The 24,687-nt window shown below is 42.2% G+C and overlaps 1 protein-coding gene and 1 non-coding gene across 4 annotated transcripts in view; one reads left to right on the top strand and one right to left on the bottom strand.

Annotated features, from left to right (window-relative positions):
* SPPL3 (signal peptide peptidase like 3) overlaps positions 1-24,687 on the top strand; it is a 108,913-nt gene that overhangs the window by 81,862 nt on the left and 2,364 nt on the right. For all 3 annotated transcript variants that reach the window (XM_059676562.1, XM_059676563.1, XM_059676564.1), the window contains 7 exons: positions 6,870-6,989; positions 7,721-7,799; positions 9,062-9,174; positions 15,864-15,970; positions 16,540-16,703; positions 17,405-17,604; positions 18,525-18,634. In XM_059676562.1, the coding sequence (XP_059532545.1) occupies positions 6,870-6,989; positions 7,721-7,799; positions 9,062-9,174; positions 15,864-15,970; positions 16,540-16,703; positions 17,405-17,604; positions 18,525-18,634 (893 nt within the window). The remainder of the gene's footprint in view (positions 1-6,869; positions 6,990-7,720; positions 7,800-9,061; positions 9,175-15,863; positions 15,971-16,539; positions 16,704-17,404; positions 17,605-18,524; positions 18,635-24,687) is intronic.
* LOC132222322 (U6 spliceosomal RNA) lies at positions 19,619-19,724 on the bottom strand. Its single transcript, XR_009450191.1, has one exon. It is a non-coding gene; the product is annotated as a U6 spliceosomal RNA (small nuclear RNA).

Here is a 24,687-nt window from a genome sequence, read left to right on the forward strand (position 1 = left end):
ATAAATTCATTCCGTGACTCTTAAGGATAGCTACTTGAAGTACTTGTAAAAACTAAGTACTGTATCTCTTCTGAATTTAAAGTCCTATAAGAATACTTGTTTAAAAAAATACACAGAAGGTGTGGTATATGGCAAATGCTCAGCAGCATTATTCATAATAGCCAAAAAGTAGAAACAACTCAAAGATCCATAAGATAGTGAATGGATTAACAAAATATGGCCTATTTATGTATAATATACATGAAATGCTGTTCAGCATTGAAAAGATTAAAGTACATGCTGTACTATGGATGGAACTCAAAACACTGTTAAGTAAAAGAAGCCAGACAGAAAAGAATACATACTGTATGAGTCATTTATATGAAATTTCCAAAAAGGCAAATACATAGAGACAGAAGGTAGATTAGTGGTTGCCTGGGCCTAGGGATGGGAATAATTAACTAACCTGGCATGAGGAAATCTTCTTGAGTTGATGAAAGTGTTCTAAAATTATTTTATGGGGATGGTTTCACACTTTGGTAAACTTACCACAAAAAATGAATTATACACTTAAACGAGTGAATTTTATAAATTGTACCTCAATATAGTGATAGAAAATTGGTAATCCTATCTAATAAAGATGTAATATGCAAATTGACCATCACTCCAACAAACAAGAAGGCCAGCAGGAGAGAGCAGTTGGGAGGGACCAGGCCTGCAGGGGAGGGCAGTTGGGGGGGGACCAGGCCAGCAGGGGAGGGCAGTTGGGAGGGACCAGGCCTGCAAGGGAGGGCAGGCAGTTGGGGGGGACCGGGCCGGCAAGGGAGGGCAGTTGGGGGGACCACAGTTAGGGGCTATCGGGCTGGCAGGGGAGTAGTTAGGCGTTGATCAGGCTGGCAGGGGAGTGGTTAGGGGGTGAGGGTGATCAGGCCGGCAGGGGAGTGGTTAGGGGGTGAGGGTGATCAGGCCGGCAGGGGAGTGGTTAGGGGGTGAGGGTGATCAGGCCGGCAGGGGAGTGGTTAGGGGGTGAGGGTGATCAGGCTGGCAGGGGAGTGGTTAGGGGGTGAGGGTGATCAGGCTGGCAGGCAGAAGCGGTTAGGGGCAATCAGGCAGGCAGGCAGGTGAGCAGTTGGGAGCCAGCAGTGCTTCCTCGAGGGGTCCCAGATTGGAGAGGGTGCAGGCTGGGCTGAAGGACACCCCTCTCCCCCCGTGCAATAATTTCGTGTACTGGGCCTCTAGTGTTTATTATAAAAAGAAAATGAATTAGCAATAAGGAGATTTGGTTTGATAATATTAAGAGATTGGTATTGGATCTCTTCTATGCATTCAGCATTCTCTGAAGTATATTGAAAGATGCAAAAGTGTAAGAGCTGGTTCCCAAGCTGTCCCAGGGGCAGTGTGGGCAAAATCATTTCCAAAGGGTGATAAATGCTAAGACAGACATAGCAAACACCGCTTCCCATCTGATACCCACAGTAGATACTTCTGACCCTTAACATAGCCTCAGAATCCTTCTGAACAAGTACTTACCAGCAACAGATCAGAGGAAATACTAGAGGTGAAGTCATTTTGACATATATATACAAAGAGAGTAAAGAGAGCCCAGCTGGTATTGCTCAGTGGTGTGAGTGTAGACCCATGAACCAAGAGGTCCCAGTTCTATTCCCATGGGTTGTGGGCTCAGTCCCCGGTGTGGGGCATGCTGGGGGCAGCCAGTCGATGATTCTCTCTCATCATTGAGGTTTCTGTCTCTCCTCCTTCCTCTCTGAAATCAATAAGAATATATTTTTTAAAGAAAGAGTAAAGAGAAAGGCAAGTCAGGGTGAGCAACAGTGAATCAGATTAGTGAGGGACTCGTTTTCCTAGAAAAGGTGAGTTTGACTTGAAACAGTGAACTTGGATTGGTGGAGAAGTCGTTCCAGGTGGGAAGGACATAACAGCAGGCACAGAGAGAGCGAGTATGACCTACAGGTTAACATCACCATTGAGTAAGGAGGAAATGCTAGGGATTGAATATAAAGTTAGATAGAAAATATCATGGAGGATCTTAGAGGTTACATTGGAGACCACTTAATAGCTACTTCAGTTTCTCTAGTTATTGTCATATCCCACCAATGAAATTATACTTGCCCAGTTTTCACCCAGGTAAATGTTGTCCCCAGTAGTATAAAGTGTGCATGATCAATGCAGTGAGTAGAATCATTTAAGTATGAGTCTTTTCTTAAACTTATAACATAGATCCTTGTAGGAGATAGAATGCCATACCAGTAAATTACCAGGAGCCAGGTAAAACCCAGTGTCAAGATCTGATTTTCAGGTTAAATTATTAGCAGCTTGCTATCTATCAGCATTGTAAGCCAAATCACTTTATACTAGTACTCTTTTTAAAAAAATATATATTTTATTGATTTTTTTACAGAGAGGAAGGGAGAGGGATAGAGAGTTAGAAACATCGATGAGAGAGAAACACCAATCAGCTGTCTCCTGCACACTCCCCACTGGGGATGTGCCCGCAACCAAGGTACATGCCCTTGACCGGAATCGAACCTGGGACCCTTGAGTCCACAGGCCGACGCTCTATCCACTGAGCCAAACCGGTTAGGGCTATACTAGTACTCTTGAAACTCTTTTAAAAATCCTGTATTATATAGCATATATGCAAATGATGTACTTACACCAGATTATAAATCTGTTCTACATTGCATCACAGAAATCTAAGAGAAATAAAATTAAGTACAATTTTATCCTCAAATAAATAAGTGGTTAAGTTAGTCCATACAGTGGAAAGAAGATATGCAACATCAGTTTTTAATTTCTCATTAATCAGCATGTAAAAAACAGGAAATGGTTGTTTAAATGGTCATTTTCTGAAGTCTACCTCCTATGTTATGCTGAATTATCCTCAACAAATGTGTTTCTTCAGTGCCTAATCTGGGCGATGGATACCAAAACGATAAGCACAGATTAAGCTAGAATGCAGTCCACACTCCACATAGTGAAAGAAATGACCATTGTAGAGAAGGCCAGTACTTGATTATGGAGCATGACACCATTCCAGACTGAAGGGATGGCATGCATTTATCAAAAATCAAAGAAATGATAGCCTGAAAGATGAACAGAGAAATAGAAGAGATTGGGTAGGTGCTAAACAGATTGAAGTCACAAATGAGCAGCAGTGTAGAATTGGGGGAAGCTTATAAGAAAAGGATTTATTGTTGAAATTTTGGCCAGAGCCCTGGCCAGTGCCCCTCAGTTGGTGGGACATTGTCCCATGCAATGAAAGATTGCTAGTTTGATTCCCGGTCAGGGCACATGCCCTGGTTTAGGGCTCCATCTCCAATAGGGGGCGTGCAGGAGGCAGTCAAGATCAATGTTTCGCTCTCCCTTCCTCTCTAAAAATCAATTTAAAAATCTTTAGAAAAAGAAAGATTTTGGCAAGAATGTTCTGAACCGTTTGAAGGAGAAAGTGAATGGTAGAAAGAGGTTTCTTAAAGGTTGTAGTTGCCTACTCCCAAAATAAATAAGAATCAAGACATCAAAATGAGTGAACGACAGCTAGGCATAACAGCATGGATATTTCTCACAATGTTGAGTGGAAGAAGCCAGACACAAAAAAATACATGTTACGTAATTCCATGTATACAATAAGTTTAAAAAGGCAAAATAAATATATAGTAGTATTTTAAGGTGCATGCTTGGGTAGAAAACATATAAAGTAAAGCAAAGAAGAAAGACTCATGAAAGGCAGCTAACCCTTTGGAGGCAAGAGAGAGAGATTAGTGACGAGGAGGGCACAAGAAAGACTTCTGAGGTTGGCAAGGTTCTATTTCTTGGCCTGGAAGAAATTAGCTACCTGATGATTCACTGTGCTCCTCACATTTGTTTCATACTCTTCTCTGTACGTGTGCTGTGTTTTACAATAAAAAGAGTGAGAAAGGAGAGGGAGCGGTCCCTCAGGGTCCTCTCTGATTTTCCCTCCTCTTGCTCTTTCTCATCACTACGCCTGCCCCAAAAGGGTCTATATAAAGATTTTTACCCCTGGCACATCAGTCCTTCACTTAATTAGTATTAAGTGGGGGTTTTTTAAGTGCCCCTCCCTTCCCATTATCTAATAAATTGAAGTCCTTTCCTAGGTTTTTCATGTAATTTATTTTAACTACGAGGATTGATGGAAACATACAGTTGGAATTCTCTTCTTTAAGAAGGACATACATCTTTATCTCCCCATCTACACTCTAAACTTTGTAAGATCTGGAAATGACTTTTTAAAATTCCTCATGTTGCCTACTAGATAATAGGTGTTCAGTAAATACTTGGTTAAAAGCATGCTTCTCTCATGGAGGTACAAAATCAATAACTTTCTTACCAATTACCAGCAACACACTGGTGTATTGCTTGATGTCTGCTAATTATATGACCAGACATATAATTAGCCTATAGCCATGTTCACTGAATGCTAAACATGTCTCTGTACATAATTTGTAATTCTAACACCAGGCATTTTTCTTTTGTTGATGTTGGCTTTAAATATAATGCAGCTGCACTTAAGTCCTCCCAATTATGGCTGCTCTGTTTGCTTTGCTGTTTTGTTTTGATGTCCCTGGATTTTGGCTAAAATTGTTAATTACTAGCTCCTTTCCCTTCAGGACCATTTTCTACAGCCCTTTAGAAAGTGCGGTATTGAAGTTGTGTACACTGTATTAGGCAGCATATGGTTGGCAACTAAAGGGGCTTAACTTGTCGTGTGACACTGCTGTTTGGTAAGCTCTTTTGGGCACCCTTCCTTAACACTGACGGTGGGAGCAGTGTCTGACACCCCAGTTAAAAATCTCTTTCAAAAAAGAAAAAACTGCATTCAGTCTAATTCAAGAAAGGTTCTTTGTATTCAGTTTTGCGTTTTAATTGCAGAATGAATTTCTAAAATTTAGATTTATTATAAACAAATACTTCTCATGCCTGACTTACTAAACAGTGTTTGTTCTAGCCAGCCATTCAATTTTTCTGTTCATATTTTAAATGAATACAATTAATCTGTAGACTATATGATGCTTCATTTTACAGAAAAGGGGGTGTATTTTAAGATTTATAGATTTTTTAAAAGACTTGTTTTTACCTTATAATAAAAATTATTCATTTGAGAAACCATTATTTTCTGTTGTGAAAGGCACCTGAAATTTGTAGTTTCCTCTAGTTCTTTGAACTATTGTAGAACACTAAAAAAACCCCCACAAAGCTAAGTGAAATATAGTTAGAGATTTCATAGAGTTTTGTCTTATAAATGTCCATAAGCTACCCCCTCCCCCAACCCCACCAAATGATCCATGGGCTATAGTGAGATACAGCATCCACCTCTTCTCCAGATCATTTCTGTTTGTCTTTTTTTTTTTTAATTTTTTAATTGATTTCAGAGAGGAAGGGAAAGAGAGATAGAAACATCAATGATGAGAAAGAATCATTGATGGGCTGCCTCTGTACTCTACTTACTGGGGATTGAGCCCACAACCTGGACATGTGCCCTAACTGGGAATTGAACCCAGGACCCTTCAGTTCACAGGCCGACTCTCTACCCACTGAGCCAAACTGGCTGGGGATAATTATTTATTTATTTATATTATTGATTTCAGAGAGGAAGGAAGAGGGAGAGAGAGATAGAAACATCAGTGATGAGAGAGAATCATTGATTGGCTGCCTCTTGCACACCCCCTACTGGGGATGGAGCCCGCAACCCTGGCATGTGCCCTTGACTGGAATCGAACCCAGGACCTTCAGTCTGAGCTCAATCCACTAAGCCAAACCGGCTAGGGCTTCTGTTTGTCTTGACATATAGATCACTCTTCCTAAATTACTCTATTCCTAAGTGAATTATTTGACTCACCTACCCAGCTAATAAGCAGTTTTGTTTTGTAGAAATATTTAATATTTTATTTCACCAAAATCCCTAAATAATGTTCTTAGGGATGGGTAAGTTTACTGAAGAACAATTTTTTAAAAAATATATATTTTAGTGATTTTTTTCAGAGAGGAAGGGAGAGAGATAGAGAGTTAGAAACATCAACAAGAGAGAAACATCGATCAGCTGCCTCCTGCACATCTCCTACTGGGGATGTGCCCGCAACCCAGGTACATGCCCTTGACCGGAATCGAACCTGGGACCTTTCAGTCCGCAGGCCGGCGCTCTATCCACTGAGCCAAACCGGTTTCGGCCCAAAGAACCATTTTTAAATGTTGGTTGCTAATTGCAGCCCTTTGTGTCTAGTTATGTTCATCCTGGGTGTGGGCCTGGGCGTTGTAATTTTTTCTAAACTCCCCAAGGTGATTCTGGTGATCAGCCAAGAACAGAGAACCACTGTGCTAAATACTATTTGTTCCTTCAAATGTTCCCACAAGATAATTTTTCTGATCTGCTGTTTTCAGATGTTTTGTTCTCTCCCTTTCCCCACCCCCAAAGTCAGTCCTCAACTATTAGCAACAGTGAGGGAGAGTTATTAACATCAGCACATTAAACCCACGGGTGATGAGAAATAATTAGTCAGTGGGTTTAAACTACCTTTTGCCAAGCCTATACACAAAACCCCAAATGCACTCAAATTGACAACTCTGAATGTTTACTACCTTCGAATGTTCTTGATTTCGTTTCTGTTTTTGTTCTTGGCACCCTGTCACCCAGATGGTTAGCACCTTAGTTCAAGTATTTTTTGAGCAGCTACTATAATGATGGCATTCTGAGGAGAGCAGGTAGTTATAGTCTCATCGGGCAAGAAAGATTTAGGAGGCCTACAGAATCTGTATCTTATATACTAGTCCCTAGAACTGTCTGCATTCTAGTAAGTTAATGTATCTAAAGTACATGGCATGCTGTACATTAATATGTTCCCTTTTCTCTCTTTTAGGTATCCAAACTATTGACTCTACCCAGGCCCTGTTCCTTCCAATTGGAGCATCTGTCTCTCTCCTAGTTATGTTCTTCTTCTTTGACTCAGTTCAAGTAGTTTTTACAATATGTACAGCAGGTAAATTAATTTCTGTCTATTCTTAACATTAACCTAAAAGGAAATGTGTTCACCATTTTTTATCATCATTCAAAAGCTAAGATTTATACACTATGCCATTCATCAAGTTTTTCTTCATAAGTCTGGCTTTTCCTCCTCTCACCCCTCCTTGAGCCACTTGAGACACGTATTTCAAACCTGCCAACATATCTGAACAAAAGGCCAGGGGTTGAAACCTCGTGAGCTTTATGACACCAGAGCAGATCGCTTTGGCTGTGGCTCCTTGTCTGGTAGCTTACTCGAAGCCATTTCGGCTGAGTGGTCATTGGCAACCCTGACTGATGGTTCCACAGATAGAAAAGCAAGGCAATTCGACTGTCAGCTCTCTGATCAGTTTTTAAGCTAAGCAGCGATGGAAATGTATAATATATGAACAGAATGCTAGATTTGTTAGGAATTAGCCCCCTCGCCCGATATTTATCTTTTCTTGTTGAGATAGAAGAGAATGAGAAAATCTACCTGTGCTTCCCCTACTTTGTTCAAATCAGGCACTTAAAAAAAAAAAAAAAAAAAAGAGCTCATCTGTGTGATGCTAAAGGGAAATACTTTTCTTCTCTGGTTAATTTGATTGTATCTATGTGCCAAGAAAAGTATTCTGGGAAATGATTAAGTTTCCATAAGTCATGCCATTTTTTATAATGGAAAAATAGATCATACACAACAAAATTTAACTATACGTTTTCTCTCTGTAGTTCTTGCAACGATAGCTTTTGCTTTTCTTCTTCTCCCGATGTGCCAGTATTTAACAAGACCCTGTTCACCTCAGAACAAGTAAGTTGGGAATTTCCCCTAAGTTATAAACTTGTGTGTGTGTTTTTCACACTTGCTAGCATTATTAGGAGCCTAAATTTTTTTTTTAATTTTATTGATTGATGAGAGAGAGAGAGATTTGTTCCACTTATTTGTTCATTCATTGGTTGCTTCTTGTATGTGCCCTGACCGTGGTTGGAACCCACAACCTTTGCATATTGGACAATACTGACTGAGCTACCTGGCCAGGACCAGGTCTAAATTTCTTGGTCTTGTATTGACTGGAGCTCACACATGCTAGAAAACTGGGAAGTGAGATGTTTGATTTTTAAAATTGGAAGATAGTAGCACTTCCTTTTACACCTTCTTATAGCAGAGGAAATATAAACAAATCCTAGGAAGTCAGAGTCATCATAATATGCTTCCTGCTTAGCTTATTGAAAGATGAGAATTTTCCTTTTAAAGCATCACTTTCATTCTTTTACTAGTGAGTGAGTGGGATCTGAAAATAGTGGTTGACTGTGACATTCTTTGCCGTTTATCTTTGGTGACCTAGAATCACTTAGGTTAATCCCATTGTTCACACCTTAACCCCTACAGCTGCTCCATGGAAACAGAAGTCTCTTGTTGACGGAGATGCTGTATGCACTTGGGAAACTATCACTTGAGGCAGCTGATATTCCCAGGAATTAGTGATAATCAGATAGCTTTATTATCTTATAGTATTAATTCATCTTTGCTAAATGAATTGAATTAGTAACGTTCCTAAATATTTCCCTCATCCAATAGAATTTCCCCTGTACTTAGAATCTTCAAAGGTTGATGTTGTCACTTTAACTTTCTAAAAACCCATGTTGATAATTTGGGATAAAAAGTACATTATCAGCCCTGGCCAGTTTGTCTCAGTGGATAGAGTGAGTGTTGGCCTGCCGACTGAAGGGTCCCGGGTTTGATTCCGGTTAAGGGCACACGTCTGGGCTGCAGGCTCAGTCCCCCGTAGGGGGCACGCAGGAGGCAGCCCATCAATGATTCTCTCTCATCGATGTTTCTCTCTCCCTCTCCCTTCCTCTCTGAAATCAATAAAAATATATATTTTTAAAAGTACATTATCAGATGGGTTCAGACTCTGGTTTACTCCAAAGAGGTTTGGGTATTTTTATATCAGGGATCTCGTTACTTGCCTCCTACTCTAATATGGCCCTAATGAACCCTGATCATGAAGAGAGCTTGGTTAGTGAATAACATTTATTGCCCATTAGTCCAGTAAATGTCATGTGTTCCAGGATTTCCTTTGGCTGCTGTGGACGTTTCACTGCTGCTGAGCTGCTATCATTCTCTCTGTCTGTCATGCTTGTCCTCATCTGGGTTCTCACTGGCCACTGGCTTCTCATGGATGGTGAGTAACTAACATGTGAGAAATTAAAATTCCAACTTAGTTTATAGGTAGTTACACTGGGTCCCCCCTTCCTCTGCTGTCTGTATATTAGTCATACTACTTTTGATTACCATGGATATTGGGTATCCAAAGGTAGTGTTACCGAGTTTTTTTTACTATTTTTACCCACATTTTAAAGATTTTTTAAGAAGAGCTTTTTTGAGGTATAATTCACATATATACTACATATAACTTACCTATTTAAAGCGTATGATTCAGTGGTTTTTAGTATAATCACAGAGTTGTACAACCATCACTACAGTCGATTTTAGTGCATTTTTATCACCCACCCTCTAAAACAGCGGTCGCCAGCTGGTGGTCCGTGCGGTCTGGAAATTGGCGACTGCTGCTCTAAACACACCCCCAGCAGCAGTTACTTTCCCTGCCCCCACCCAGGCCCAGTCACCCACTGTCTACCTTGTATCTCTGAATTTGCCTCTTCTGGACAGTTCAGAACCAAGGATGTCCTTCTGCTTATGGTCAAACTGGATAGAAGTTAACAAAAAGGATTTTAAACTCTGTTTTCCCCCCTGTAGTCCAGAATCAATAACACAGTCTTAATAGAGAAGAAATTTTAAACCTAAGGGAAACTAAAATCTTACTCTTCTATTTTAAGAGATTTTTTTCTCTCATAACTTACTTTAACCAGTGGAAGGATTTGAAATTTATATGTACCAAATTAGTGAAAAAACTCTAAGAAGCTGCATATTAACAGGGAAGAAACTATAGAGTGGATTGTAAGCTCTGTAAAATTATATTTGAATGGCATATGTTATTTTAATCAAAGGTGATAATTACAGAAAAAGTACTTTTTTAAAAAACATACAAAATATATGATATACTTTACTTATTTTTAAATATGTTTTTTGCTTAAGAAGATAAAATTATAGTGATGGAGAATAGATAAGTGATTATGTGGAGAGAAGAGTTTGAATATAAAGAAATAGCACAGGGATTTTATTGGGGTGGTACAGCTGTTCCAAACACTGAGTGTGGTGGTAGTTCTATAAATCTGTTAGAATTCACAGAATCATACATCTAAAGAACAACTCTCAATTTTACTGTTTGATAATGTTAAAAATTTTAAACATATATATTTCTAACTATATAAATACATCATTTGTTTGTATATATTTGTTGTCATAGTTATTAAAAAAAAATTTTTTTTTTTGAGTGCCTACCATATACCAAATATTCAGTCAAAAGTGGTTCCCTGAGGTTACAGGTCATATTAACCTTTAGACTTACATCCAGTCTTTAATGACGCAGAATGGGAAGACCGGGTCAAAATCACCAGTGCCTTCTCCCTGCTGTGATTCACCTTGGCTGATTTCTGACAACTTTGGTCTTATTTTAGCAGCAGACATTGCCATATAAAAAATATTCACTGTGATCATTTGCTTCAGAACTTCAGTGCCCATTGTGCATATAAGCGTTCTGAAGCACAGTGTTTCAGATGTTCAAGTGGTTGTCAGAACTGCTACATTTTCCAAATGGAGTATCACTGCTGTCGGTATTCTTAGCAATTGGTGTTTGGTACTTCTGGAGGTTGATAAAGAGTAAGTTGAGAAACAGACATTACATCCAGGACTCACACTAGCTGCTCGCCCAGCTTGTGGGAGGAGGGTGATGCCTGTTTATATACGAGTATACTAGGTGTTGAGAGTGACGCCGTGGCTGGTGTGTTTGACTTTTCCTGAGATTAACTCTTGATTTCTGTAGCAGAATGGGTGAACTAATAGCACAGGTATAAACTGAGCACTTATTTTACTCCACTTACACAAACGTTATGTGAAATGAGACAGTGAAGCTCCAGGTGCCACTTTTTCAACTAGAGTAAACATAAAGCAGTAATCACCCCCCAGGACGAATGGGAGATTTTGACATCATTTTCTGTCGTTATTTCTATTTCCCAATACTTGTCCAAAAATGTCTTCTTCTATCAGGTTGCATTGGTTAAACTACCCTTGTGAACAAGTATAGAGTTTTCCCTCAAAAAAAAAAAAAAAAAAAAAAAGCGGTAGGGGGGAGCCTTTGAGCTTTTTAATTGTTTTTCAGATTAATGATTAGTGTGTGTTTTCTCCTATTATAGGAAATGTAGCTTTCTAGCCATGGTCTTTAACGTTCTCAAATATGTTTTTCTCTGATGGAGAAATTATCTATCCAGACTTCTCTGCAGCATCAGAAATCATCTGGTAGGCAGTGATTTGATGATAGTTTTTTTAAATGAGTGTTTCTTAATTAAAGCCTGTTCTTTGAGGTTAATTTAGAGTGAAAACAGAATGGTAAATGTGGTTGTTTTAGGGCTAGGCATGATGTATATTTTCAGGGTTATACTAAGAAGCATTAATATTAAGAAGAAACTTCACAGATTTCTTGAACTAAATCTAGAGCTTTTTTTAATCTACTCTGTTTCATCTGGTAAATGAACCTTTTAAATTTGGGGAAGCTTGAAGGGTTGGCCAGTAGGCGGTGTGGTGTGTTAGCGAAAAGCTGATGAATCTGTGCCCACATACCTAGTGTTCAAGGACCGCTTGACCAGGGTCACAGTCTGCATCCCCTGACCAGTCCAGAGACTGGAACAGTCTTCACAGATGTCTAGCCAGCCCTTCACTCTACAGCACTTGCCTCTAAGCTGTGATTGGAAAATGTTTAGTGTCAGAAATCTAGAAATTAGTTGTTTTGTTTTAAGATACTAGACTCTAAGTGCCAGAGTCTCAGAGTCTAGTATCTAGAGATCTTAGAAGCAAGACTGCTTAAGACCTTACAAGTCACATGATCCTTTTTAAGAACAGTTAAGCTCAGTTTGGTGTCATTGTCTTTGTCCTTCACCTGCTGGTTGTGGAAGGCAAGGTAATAGCAGAGATGATATCAATAATAAATTGAAAGTAATTATAGCGAAGTAGCTAAGATTAATAATTTACTTCCTAACACTGCTGCTTCATTTACATTTAACCAGAAGATAAGTTTGTTGGTGAAGCCATCAGGGAGTCTTGGAGCTTCTCAAGTAGCATGGAGCAAGGGGAGGCAGCATCTCTCTTCATTTGGGCTGGGAAAAGCCCTTAGGACAGCGGTTCTCAACCTCTGGGTCGCCTAAGACCATCCTCCATATCAGATATTTACATTACGATTCATAACAGTAGCAACATGACAGTTATGAAGTAGCAACGAAAATAATTTTATGAAAAAAAAATAATGATTTTTATGGTTGGGTCACAACATGAGGAACTGTATTTAAAGAGCCAGAAGGTTGAGAACCACTGCCTTAGGAGAAAGGAAGATTGTTCAGAGTTACATGAATGAAAGAATGAAGAAAAAGAGAGGCAGACTAGATGAATAGTTCTTTCAGTGGTAAGACATAGCTGGTAGCAATATTCATTTGGGTGTAGGAGTGATACTCATTCAAAAGACTTATATTAAGAACCTTCTCTGAAGTGCTCAAAAGGAATGGTTTCTGCCTCTTCAAACATGGAACTTCAAGGACAGTGGGGAGACTTGGTTGGCACGGAAAGAGGTTATTGCTCACTGGAGGGGAGGGGAGGTTGAAGAATAGGAATATCCCTGCTGGTGTGGCTCTGGTTGAGCATCAACCCATGAACCAGGAAGTCACGGTTCGATTCCTGGTCAGGGCACAGGCCCGGGTTGTGAGCTCGATCCCCCGTAGGTGCCATGCAGGAGGCAGCCAATCAGTGATTCTCTCTCACCATTGATGTTTCTGTTTCTCCCTCTCCTTCCCTTCTCTCAAATCAATTTTTAAAAAAAAGGAAAGAAAGAAAAGAATAGAGATACAGGGAGATGGACCTTGTGGCCAAGCCTGTGTGCACAGCACTCTTCTGTGTGAGCTGTGCCTGAGGGTGCATGGCTGTGTCATAGACTGATCCCCTCAGAGGAGGGAGCCTGGGGGCCTTCGGGCAGGACATGATGTGAACTGATTTTTACAATGGCCGTGAAGAGGAAGTGGGAGAGGAAGTGTGGGGAAGCGCGACCAAGGTTTGCAGTAACAATAAGGACTCACACCACACAATGGCTCCCAAGTGAGGTACATAAATGAAGACGTGATAAACTGAAAACGAACTCAGAGTTTCTTGTTTGGAAGCTTAGAGATAGAATGACATTGTCTAGAGCAGCGATTTTTGCGAGAATTTTTAAAACACGCAATACCTGATTGTTAGTCAGGGGCACGGACCTCTTTTCCCTTAGATTGTCAAATTAAAAAATGGCAACAGCCAACACAACAATAGCCGTCCAGTGTGAAGTAATCAAAATTATACCTATTTTTCTTGTCAGATTGGCAAAAAAATATATTTTTTGGTGTGCTGCAGAATTTTAGTAATTAGTTTATGGGTGCCATGAGATGAAATGTTGGAAAATCGCTGGTCTAGAGTCATGGAAAATTCTGTCACTGAGCAGTTGTCTTGTCAATGCTTGGTTTGACCTAGGTAAGTAGGTTTAGCATAAGATGAATGATTAGGCATTGAGTGATGCTTAGAGACCTGTCAAGGTTCCTGCTGGTTTAGGATTAAGTGATTGAATGGTCAATTGAATAGGAAAGTTCTGAATGGACCAGTCACCTGCGTGTGTTAGAGGCAGATACATTGAACCTTGGGAGCCTGCCCTTTTGCTTGTCTGCCCAGTGGGTTCCCGTACCCTCTGTCAGTTATCAGCAGACGGTCCTCTGACCCTCACTGCCCACCGCAGGTCTTCATTTCTTCCTTTGTTCCCTTGATGCTTTCCACTCCATGTACTCACTTGTAAGTTCCTGAAAAGATCGACATCACTGCAGCCAGCATTCCTAGTTTGGTCTGGTCTCTGGTCATTAGTTCCCAGCCTCTGTCCCAGGGGCTCCCTTCCCCACTGACCACTCCTGCGCCTTGGGCCAGCAGGGCTTATGCTGCCAGATCATTTATTGACAGCATAGCCAAATCTCGTTATTAAAAAATTCGTGGGGGTTGGTTGTAAGGGGCTCTTAAGTACATTTCTTCACGCCTTAAACATATTTCAGCTTGCAACTTGAAAAGTTTCAATCTTTGCAAAGCCTAATTGACTAGTGCAGTCCGTTATATTCCTTTGAAATGGCATGAATTGGCATATATTTTACCAGTTTGGTTCTGAAGGAGACCCTACTAAAATGGCATCTAGATTATTATAAAGTCAGGCATTAGGTCTTCATTACATCTCTCCAAAATACACACTGGAGCCCAGTGAATGCCTGATAATAAAAATGACAAGACTAGAGATGGTTTTTCTTCCTAATTTTACTGTTTTTCCAACCCTTCTCTGTTGTCGGGATGGGAATTACTTTTCTGTTTATGCAGCACCATGCCTGAAGTAGGAACTCACTAAATCCTGGGTATGCCCAACTGTTATACATGATGCCTCATTTTATTACGTTTCACTTTATTGGGTTCACAGATACTGCATTTTTCACAAAGTGAAGGTGGACCCTCCGCTAGCAAAAAGAATATGACCCTTTATTGTGATACTCACTTTATTGTGGTAGTCTAGTCTGCGACCACACCCATAATGCCTCTCAGCTGTGCCTGTATCTGCTCACTTTGTTACATACATTGACAATTTACCGAATTTTTAAAATGATACACACCTGTAATATGGCTTTACTCACTTTTCTTAGACTAATTTGGAATTTGAAGCTGATAGAACATAATTTTTCATTTATTCAGCAAATACTTGTCGAATGTCTACTCTGTCAGTTGCTGGCGATCCACAGGAACAGATAAGCCACGGTTTCTGTTTACTAGGAGCACACAGCTTAGGGAATAAATAACGATACTATTGTAAATGGACGCAAAGAAAACAGCAACTTCATCTGGCCGGGTCAGGAGGCTTTTTTCTGTCCTGGCCTCTTAAGAACGAGGATGAATTTTCTAGGGAAGAAGCCCCGGTCAGGGCCCTGTGGGCAGAGCCTGAAGGAACATGGTGTGAGTTGAACAGTGCAGCACATTCGAGTGGCCTCGGAGCAGCAGGAAGTGCACGGGCTGCTCAGTGGAGAGTGCCCTCCTGTTCCTTCCGGCAGGGCCTGGCCGCGCAGCTCTCCTGGCATCCGGTTCAGGGAGAACCCACAGGAGTCTGTAGGGATCAGGCCTGGGTTCTCAGAAGACCGGAGGGAGAGAACTGGAGGCAGGGAGAGACCATTCATCTGCCAGGCCGCCCTAGACTCCGGGGATAGGATGGGAGCCTTGCCCTGGAGGACCTTACATTTTAGTTGTGAGGAGAGAGAATTTTAAAAAGATACATCAGGTACCAGATTTTGAGAGGTGCAAGGATAGAGGCCTGAACTGCTGGAACAGTGTCCCTGAGTAAATGAAAGGGGATGCCCTAGAGGGTGAGTTAACTTGAAAGCAAGGAGCAAGGAGGATGAATCTGCAGCGATGGGGGAGGCAGAGGCCAGAAGGCCCAGGCTGAGCCTGTCTTGGCGCTTCAGCAAAACAGAACCTCCTGGTCCTACGGTGCGAGAGAGGGTTTCCCCGAGTGCCAGCAGGCCGCAGCGGGCTGGCGTGGGCACTTCCGCACTGCAGGGCGCACACTCTTAGGCCAGAGCTGAGGGGCTTACAACTTGGTTGGGTTTACAAGCGAATAGCGTGTGGGAGGGGCTGGGCCGTGCTGCACCCTGACTGCTGTCTCCTCCCCAGCCCTGGCCATGGGTCTCTGTGTCGCCATGATCGCCTTCGTCCGCCTGCCCAGCCTCAAGGTCTCCTGCCTGCTTCTCTCAGGGCTCCTAATCTATGATGTCTTCTGGGTAAGTGTCTGTTGAAGCCACTGCTCTCCTTTTTGTTTAATTGGGGTCAAGCATCTAAAGTCTGGCTGGCCGGGGTACCTGTCTATAGCCACTCCCTCCAGTCCTGAGCTGTCTGTGTTGCAAGGTGAGCCGGCAGCTGATTGACATGTGTTACCGAAGACAATACATGGTAGTCATGGTGGAAGAAAGAGCAGGCAGAGTTCTCTGCCTCAGAGCACGCAGCCACAAAGACTTGATGGCCCTCGCCGATTCGGCTCAGTGGATGGAGCATCAGCCCGAGAAGTGGAAAGTCCCGGTTCGATTCCGGTCAAGGGCAGGCACCTTGGTGGCAGGCTCCATCGCCAGCCCTGATGTTGGGGATGTGCAGGAGGCAACCAATCAATGTCTCTCTCACATCATTGTTTCTCTCTCTCTCTGTCTCTTCCTAAAAATCATTGGAAAAATATCCCCGGGTGAGGATTAACAAAAACAAAGGCTTGCGGTCACAGTTTTGTGCGGCTCTGCTCTTACGAACAAAAAGGACAGGTTGCTCTAGCTCCCTCTCTTAAAGGAGACTCTCTCCTTGCCAGGTGTTTTTCTCCGCCTACATCTTCAATAGCAACGTCATGGTGAAGGTGGCCACCCAGCCGGCTGACAATCCCCTCGATGTGCTTTCCCGGAAGCTGCACTTGGGGCCCAATGTTGGGCGCGACGTTCCTCGCCTGTCTCTGCCTGGAAAACTGGTTTTCCCGAGGTAGGACTGACACGCCAGGCTCATGACAGCCAGCGCACGGCCTTCCGGTGCCTTGATTAGTCGGTCTTTGTCATCCACAGTCTAATCCTAGACTAGAAAGGGTGAGTCAGCATCTCCATTTTACAAAAGGAAGAGAATGTTGACTTGCAAAGGTTTATCACTAAGGGATAGAGGTGCTGCTTTTTATTGATTAATGTTGTCAAGTAACCATAGGTTACTACTATTAATTCTCTCCAGCCAACTTCAAAATATATTAAGAGGAGATTCTGGATCTTTTTACTTCTAAGACATTTGTAAAAATATGGCCTAATGCTTAAATTACACAGTTCCTGGTAATAGAATCCTGAAAAAATTAATGTGTTGCTTTAATCTCCTGTGTCTGGTAGTAGTTGGGTGCTATTTGATGTCTCAGCAGTGAAGGTGTGACAAAGAGTGAATTGCTTGGCATTTCTAGAGATGGCAGAGCTTATGCCATCATCTACAAGGTGCTCTCCGACGCACTGAGGGGCGGGGGGAAGACTTCTATTGCTAGTGCTCTTGTGGCTTTTAATCTCTAAACTCTTAAAACCTCGCATGCAACCGGTAGAGATTCCCATCTGCCATCAGATAAGTTCTCTGACTTCTTAAAAAGCTGGCACTGCCCGAGGAGGAGCGTGGGGTTTTACAGCGTGGCATCCCTGACCTGTGACTCTGCCTTCCAGCTCCACTGGCAGCCACTTCTCCATGTTGGGCATTGGAGACATTGTGATGCCCGGACTCCTGTTGTGCTTTGTCCTTCGTTATGACAACTACAAAAAACAAGCCAACGGTGACTCCTGCGGCGCCTCTGGACCCGCCAACATCTCTGGACGCATGCAGAAGGTCTCCTACTTTCACTGCACCCTCATCGGATACTTTGTAGGTAAGAGAGAATCAGACACTGCCATTTGGATCCCCTCTCTGGCTGTCCTCCCCCCGTAATTAAACCAGGTCTTCTAGCTGCAGACCCGGGATAGAAGGAGAGCAGCAACTGCTTGCTGTTAATAGCTAACCACCCAGGAAAATACCCCTCAAGCCCATGAGATGATAGGTGCTGACTACTGGCCAGCCCAGTTCGCTGTCTGAAGAACATCGTAGTAAGAGTACGGTTTGGCCTCAAAGCCAAGAACACCTACCACACAATGATCATGGGTCAGTCTACATGGTTCATTAAAAACCTCAAGCTTATTGAAGTCGTGTATATTTCCCTTCATTTGTTCTGTCACGTCAGACTCTCCCTAGGCTAGCTTTTCTCCAGCAGCTCACCTACCGGCAGGTAGGAATAGTGGTAACCCGTCTGCCACTGCAATACCTCCTACAGCAGGACTTCACTAATTCCATTGCACTTTCATATACATGGTTCATTTCCGTCTCAAACTCTAACGGGGACAGAGCAGAGGGGTTACCCCATCAGACAAATGGGGGGAGGCTCCATGAGGTGAAAGGTCTTAACCAAGGTTACAAAGGTTTGGAAGTAGCAGAGTTGAAACTTGAACTCTGCTCCTTCCAAGTCTTTTGCCTCCAAATCTAACATCACATACCACAGTGGACAGAGGGAGGCCAGGCACACTGAGGGCTGCAGTGGGAGTTGGTCACAGGTCCTTGGAATTGAAGGATTTCTTAAACTGTGCTGTCCATGTTTCTTTAAACTGCTCGAACTAGACATTTTATAACCTACCCATTGGATGGATATGCCTGTTACCTGGATGTGTCTTGGCACTAGAGGTTGTATATATCTAATGTGAGTCTTCTCTCGGGGCTGGCCCCTTGCCCTTACTCTCGAATGCTTCTCTCTCCTCATAGGTCTGCTCACTGCCACCGTGGCATCTCGCATTCACCGAGCAGCGCAGCCTGCCCTCCTCTATTTGGTGCCATTTACCTTATTGCCACTCCTCACAATGGCCTACTTAAAGGTGAGAAGCAGTTAGAAACCTGTGAGAGCAATAGCTTGGCATTGGTCCTGGATTTGGGTATGTATGCTCCTTGCTGGAGGTGGTTCTACCTAAGCCCCTGATCTTGACAGTGGGGTCTTGTTCTTTCATTTTATTAACCTGATATTAGCATTTTCCAGATTCTGGCAGCACTGAGTCAGACCACTGTGCCCCTGCTCCTGGGTTATTAACGGGCATCCTACAGCTTCAGAGACTTCTCTTAAAAGCAGCGCCCTGTTGCCACCAGCAGCTCTTTTAATGCTCTGCATTCAGGGTTGAAGTAGGAGCAAGCAGCAGGGCCAACACACCCACCTGGCCCTTCTCCAGCGAGCTGCTCTGCAGGCAGGCCTAATGCCCCAAGTGCTGTAGTGCCTGCTTGGCTACACGTGGCTTTCCAAAACTACCAGGCACTTAACGCCTGCACAGAGGTCTCTCCTACAGGGGACCACTCAGTACAGCAAACCAGATAAAGAGTAGGGAGCCGAGGAGTTCCCTGGGGTCAGAGGGCCGGTGAGCACCATCATTGACGTTTCCTCTCTCACCTCCGTACGGTGGGTAGGGCTCTGTCCTGCCTGCAAGGTCTCTGCACTGTGTTCCTGGACACATGGCTGGAGCTATTTCTGCCTGAACAAAGGAGCAGGCAGGATCAACAGGCCATTATTGCACGCACCTGGCCTCCCCCTCTGGCGGTGCTCCAGCTCAGCAGGCCACTGCCCCAGACCTTAAGCAGCCACTCAGCTCCTGCCGACCTGCTGAAACCACCCTGCAGGCACAGTCCACACACAGCACACTGCTGCACAGAGCCCTTCCCGAAGGCTGCAGGAGGTGGCAGTTTTCTCTAACATAGAAGCCAACAAAGGAGATAATCAACTAAACAAGGATAGTTTAAGGAACCTCTGAAAACATCAGGTGCTCAAGTGTTTGCATTATAGGGATTCTAGAGAGAGAAAGGAACAGAAACTTTATTTTAATATGGAACGTGTCACAGATTTGCGTGTCATCCTTGCACAGGGGCCATGCTAATCTTCTCTGTATCGTTCCAAATTTTAAAAAGCAATGGCTGAAAACTTTTCTAACCTGGGAAAGGAAACGGATATCCAGGCTTAGGAAGCACAGAGAGTTCCAAACAAGATGAGCCCAAAAGACGCATACAATTAATTAAGCCCAGCCTGCACCCTCTCACAATCTGGGACTCCTTAGGGGATGTCAAAGAGCCAGTTTCGGCCCAATCCCCACAGGCCAGGCCGAGGGACCCCACCGGTACATGAATCTGTGCACCGGGCCTCTAGTATAAAAATAAAATATCCTATCTGATAAAGAGGGAATATGCTAATTGATTGCCACACCCTCACAAGATGGCAGCACCCAGTCCCCTCAGCCCTGCCTCATCCAGCCTCATTCCTACCTCACCCAGTCCCCCGCAGCATCCAGCCTGTCCCCCAGTCCCCTCAGCCCCACAGGGGAAGTCAGTTGGGGATAGTTGGGGATGATCATGCTGGCAGGGGAGCAGATGTCAATCAGGTGAGTAGGCAGAGTGGTTAGGGGTAATCAGGCAGGCAGGCAAGTGGTTAGAAGCCAGGAGTCGCTGCAGGATCAGGCCTATACTGGCAGTCGGACATCCCCTGAGAGGTCCCAGATTGGAGAGGGTGCAGGCTGGGCTGAGGGACACCCTCTCCCCCTCCCATGCATGAATTTTGTGCACCAGGCCTCTATTTTAAGACATAATAATACAAGAATAAACTCTTTCACATACCCACAATTGTAAACCTACTTTTGCCTCACCCTCTGTACTTTAACACCTATTAGTTTAAAATAGACTGCTATACATAATGTCATGGTTAACGAAAACCTACAAAAGATACATACAAAAAGAAACCTAGCCCTAACCGGTTTGGCTCAGTGGATAGAGCGTCGGCCTGCGGACTCAAGGGTCCCGGGTTCGATTCCGGTCAAGGGCATGTACCTTGGTTGCAGGCACATCTCCAGTAGGGGGCGTGCAAGAGGCAGCTGATCGATGTTTCTCTCTCATCGATGTTTCCAACTCTCTATCCCTCTCCCCTCCTCTCTGTAAAAAAATCAATAAAATAAATTTTAAAAAAAAGAAACCTAAACTAAACAAACCAGTAAAGCACAAGGGAAGAGATCAAGAGAAGAAAGGAATAGAGGACAAGTACAAAACTGGACAAAATGGCCAAAGTACATGCTTATCAGTAGTTATTTTAAACTAGAGGCCCGATGCACAAAATTCGTGCAAGGGGCTCGGCCCTGGCGGCCTCTCAGCCCCACAGCCCTGCCCACTGGTCATTCCAAAAGGTCGTTCCGCCATCCGGTCTAATTAGCATATTAGCTCTTTATTATATAGGATGTAAATGGACTAAATGCTCCAATAAAAAGACATAGGGTGGCTGAATGCTACTTACTTCAATTTCAAAGACATAGACTGAATGTAAAGGGATGGAAAAAGATATCCCATGCAAACAAAAATGAAAAGAAAGCTGAAGTAACAATATTTATGTCAGATTAAATAGATTAAAAAAAGAGAAAGAAGGACATTACATAATTGTAAAGGAGTAATCCAAGAAGAGGATATAATAATTGTAAATATCTGTGCATCTAAAGAATATAGGGTGTCCCAAAATTCACGCAAGAAGTAATTTTGATAGAAAACAGGTTTATAATTAAAAATTGTAAATTTTTTATTGATTCATAAAGTATACAGTAGAGGGTTATGTATGGAATAGCACATCGGGTAAATGGCCTCCACAGCTTTGTTGGCACATACGCAAAGCCATGGTCTTCATTGGTCTTCATTGTCCCTGCTCCTGGGCCATAATTGGTACTTGGTAATGCTTATCAAATTGAAGGGATTTAAATCAAAGGGCAACAGATATTAGAATCTGATTCAATAAACCAAGTAAAATTAGGCTTTTATTTTTTGTTGTTGTTAATGTTCATGCAGAATTCAAATCTTGCATGAATTTTGAGACACCCTGTATAAAGCAATTATTAATGGACATAAAGGGAGAAATTAATACAACAATAGTAGGGATTTTGATACCCCATTCACATCAATGGATAATTATCCAGACAGAAAATAAATGAAATAATGACCTTCAATGTCATTATTAGATGAGATTGATTTTTTTTTTAAATATATTTTATTGATTTTTTACAGAGAGGAAGGGAGAGGGATAGAGAGTTAGAAACATCGATGAGAGAGAAACATCGACCAGCTGCCTCCTGCACACTCCCCACTGGGGATGTGCCCACAACCAAGGTACATGCCCTTGACCAGAATCGAACCTGGGACCCCTCAGTCCGCAGGCCGACGCTCTATCCACCGAGCCAAACCGGTTTCGGCAGATGAGATTGATTTAATAGAATATTTTATCACAACTTTTCAAAATTTGTGGTATGCACCGAAAGTAGTTCCAGGAGGGAAGTTCATAGCTGTACAGGCCTCCCTCAAGGAACAAGAGAACTCTCAAACCATCTAAACTCTACACCTAAAGGAACCAGAAAAAGAAACAAAACCCCAAGTAAGTAGGAGGAAGGAAATAGTTAAGATGAGAGTGAAAGGAAACAAAAACAGTAGAAAAGATCAATACAGCAAAGAGCCAGGATGTGGGTTCTCAGCAGAACTTGACTCTCCTGTCACCCTAGGCCTCAGACTTCCAGCCTCCAGAACTCACAGAACTAAGTTTCTGCTTATCAGCCAGAAGAGCCCACATGAATGAAGAAAATTATAACTGATACCACAGAAATACAAAGAATCGTCAAAGAATACTAGGAACAACGATATGCCAGCAAATACGATAATCTAAAGGAAATGGGTCAATTTCCAGAAGCATGTAATTTTCTAAGACTGAACCAGGAAGAAAAATACAAAATGTAAACAAGCTGTGAAGTACTAGCAATGAAATTGAAGCAATAATAAAACTCCCAACAAATAAAAGTTCCGGAGCAGGTGAATTCTACCAAGTGTTCAAAGAAGAAAATTAATACTTATCCTTGTTAAACTATTTCAAAAAAATTGAAGAGTTAGGGATGCTTACAAACTCATTTTACAGGCCAGATTACTCTGATACCAAAACCAGATAAAGACATTACAAAAAAAGAAAATGGCAGGTCAGTACTCTCTATAAACCTAGAAAAATTGTCAAGCCAGATTTAGCAGTACATTAAAAGGATTATACATCATGACCAAGTGGGATTCATCCCAAGGATGGTTGACCATCCATAAACCAATCAATGCATCGCATCACATTAACAAAATAAATGATAAAAACCCTCAACAAAGTGGGTAGAGAAGGTGTATCTCTCTCTCAATACATTGAAGGCCATAGAACCTGCAGGCAATATACTCAGTGGTGAGAAACAGAAAGCCTTTCCTCTAAGATCCGGACCAGGCAGGGGTGCCCATTGTTCCTTCTGTTCAGCGTGGCAGTGTGAGCCCTCGCCACAGCAGTCAGACCAAAAACAAAAGGCACCCAAATGAGAAAGGCGGAAACAGAACTCTCAGTTTGCAGATGACATGATACTATTATAGAAAACCCTCAAGACCTCACCAGTGAACTACTTGAACTAACAAGTGACTTCATGGAGTTGCAGGATGGACTCACTGTACAGAAATAGTTGCAGTTCTATACATCAGTAATGAACAGTCGGAAGAAATGAAGACAGAAATTGTAAAATTGCAAATTTACAATTGCATCAAAAAGTGTAAAACACCTAGGAATAAATTTAACCGAAGAGGTGAAAGACCTGAAGACTCTGAAAACTGTAAGACACTGAAGAAAAAATTGAACAGAATACAAATAAATGGAAGGATATACCTTGCTCATAGATTAGAAGAATTAATAGTGTTAAAATGTAGCATACAGATTCAGTGCAATCACTATTAAAATACCAAAGACATTCTTCTCAGAATTAGAACAACTAATCCTAAAATGTATATGGAACCACAAAAGACCCCAAATAGCCAAAAAAATATTGAGAAGAACACATCCTGATATCAAATTATATCACAAAGGTACAATAATCAAAGCAGTGTAGTACTGGCATTTAAAAAACAGATCAATGGAATAGAATAAAGATCCCAGAAATCCCCACTTACATGGCCAATTAATCTGCGACAAAGGAGGCAAGGATACATAACGCGGTAAAGACAGTCTCCAGTATGTGGCGAACTGGGCAGATAAATGCAACGAAATGAAATTGGACCACTTTCTTAGACCATACATAAAAATAAATCCAAAGTGGATTAAAGACTTAAATGTTAGATCTGAAACCATGAAACACCTAGAAGAAACATAGGCAGTGAACCCTTTGACGTTAGTCTTAATATCTTTTTTGATACAGCTCCTTGAACAAGGGGCAACAAAAAACAAATGGGACTACATCAAACTAAAATGTTTTTGATGAAACCAACAAATCACAAGAACAACCTACTGAATAGGAGAAGATATTCAATGATATACTCAATTATGGGGTTAATATCCAAAGTATATAAAGAACTCAGACAACTTAACACCAAAAAACAATTCGATTTTAAAAATGGACAGAGGACTTGAATGCACATTTCTTCCAAAAGAACATACAGATAGATGGTCAGCAGGTACTGAAAAGATGCTCAGTATCACTAATCATCAGGGAAACACAAAACCGCAATGCAAGCCCCTCACACTTGTCAGAATGGCTGTCACCAGTCAGTACCAAGTGCTGGCGAGGATATAGAAAAGGAGCCTTGACACTGTCGGTAGGATGTGAGTTAGCGCAGCCACTGTGCAAAACAGTCTGCAGATTTCTCAAAAAATCAAACAGACCTGCCATACGGTCTAACAATTCCACTTCTACACATTTATCTGCAAACAAAACCCTCATTCAGAAAGATATGTGCGCTGCTTTGTTAATTGTAACCAAAATGGGGGAGCAACCTACAGGTCCAGCAATAGATGAATGATAAAGAAATGTATATCAGTATTCATAAATCTGCATAGTGATGGAATATTGCTAAGCAGTAATAATGAAATCTT

The sequence above is a fragment of the Myotis daubentonii genome, chromosome 19 (assembly GCF_963259705.1).
Source record: "Myotis daubentonii chromosome 19, mMyoDau2.1, whole genome shotgun sequence".
In the NCBI taxonomy this organism is placed as follows: Eukaryota; Metazoa; Chordata; class Mammalia; order Chiroptera; family Vespertilionidae; genus Myotis; species Myotis daubentonii.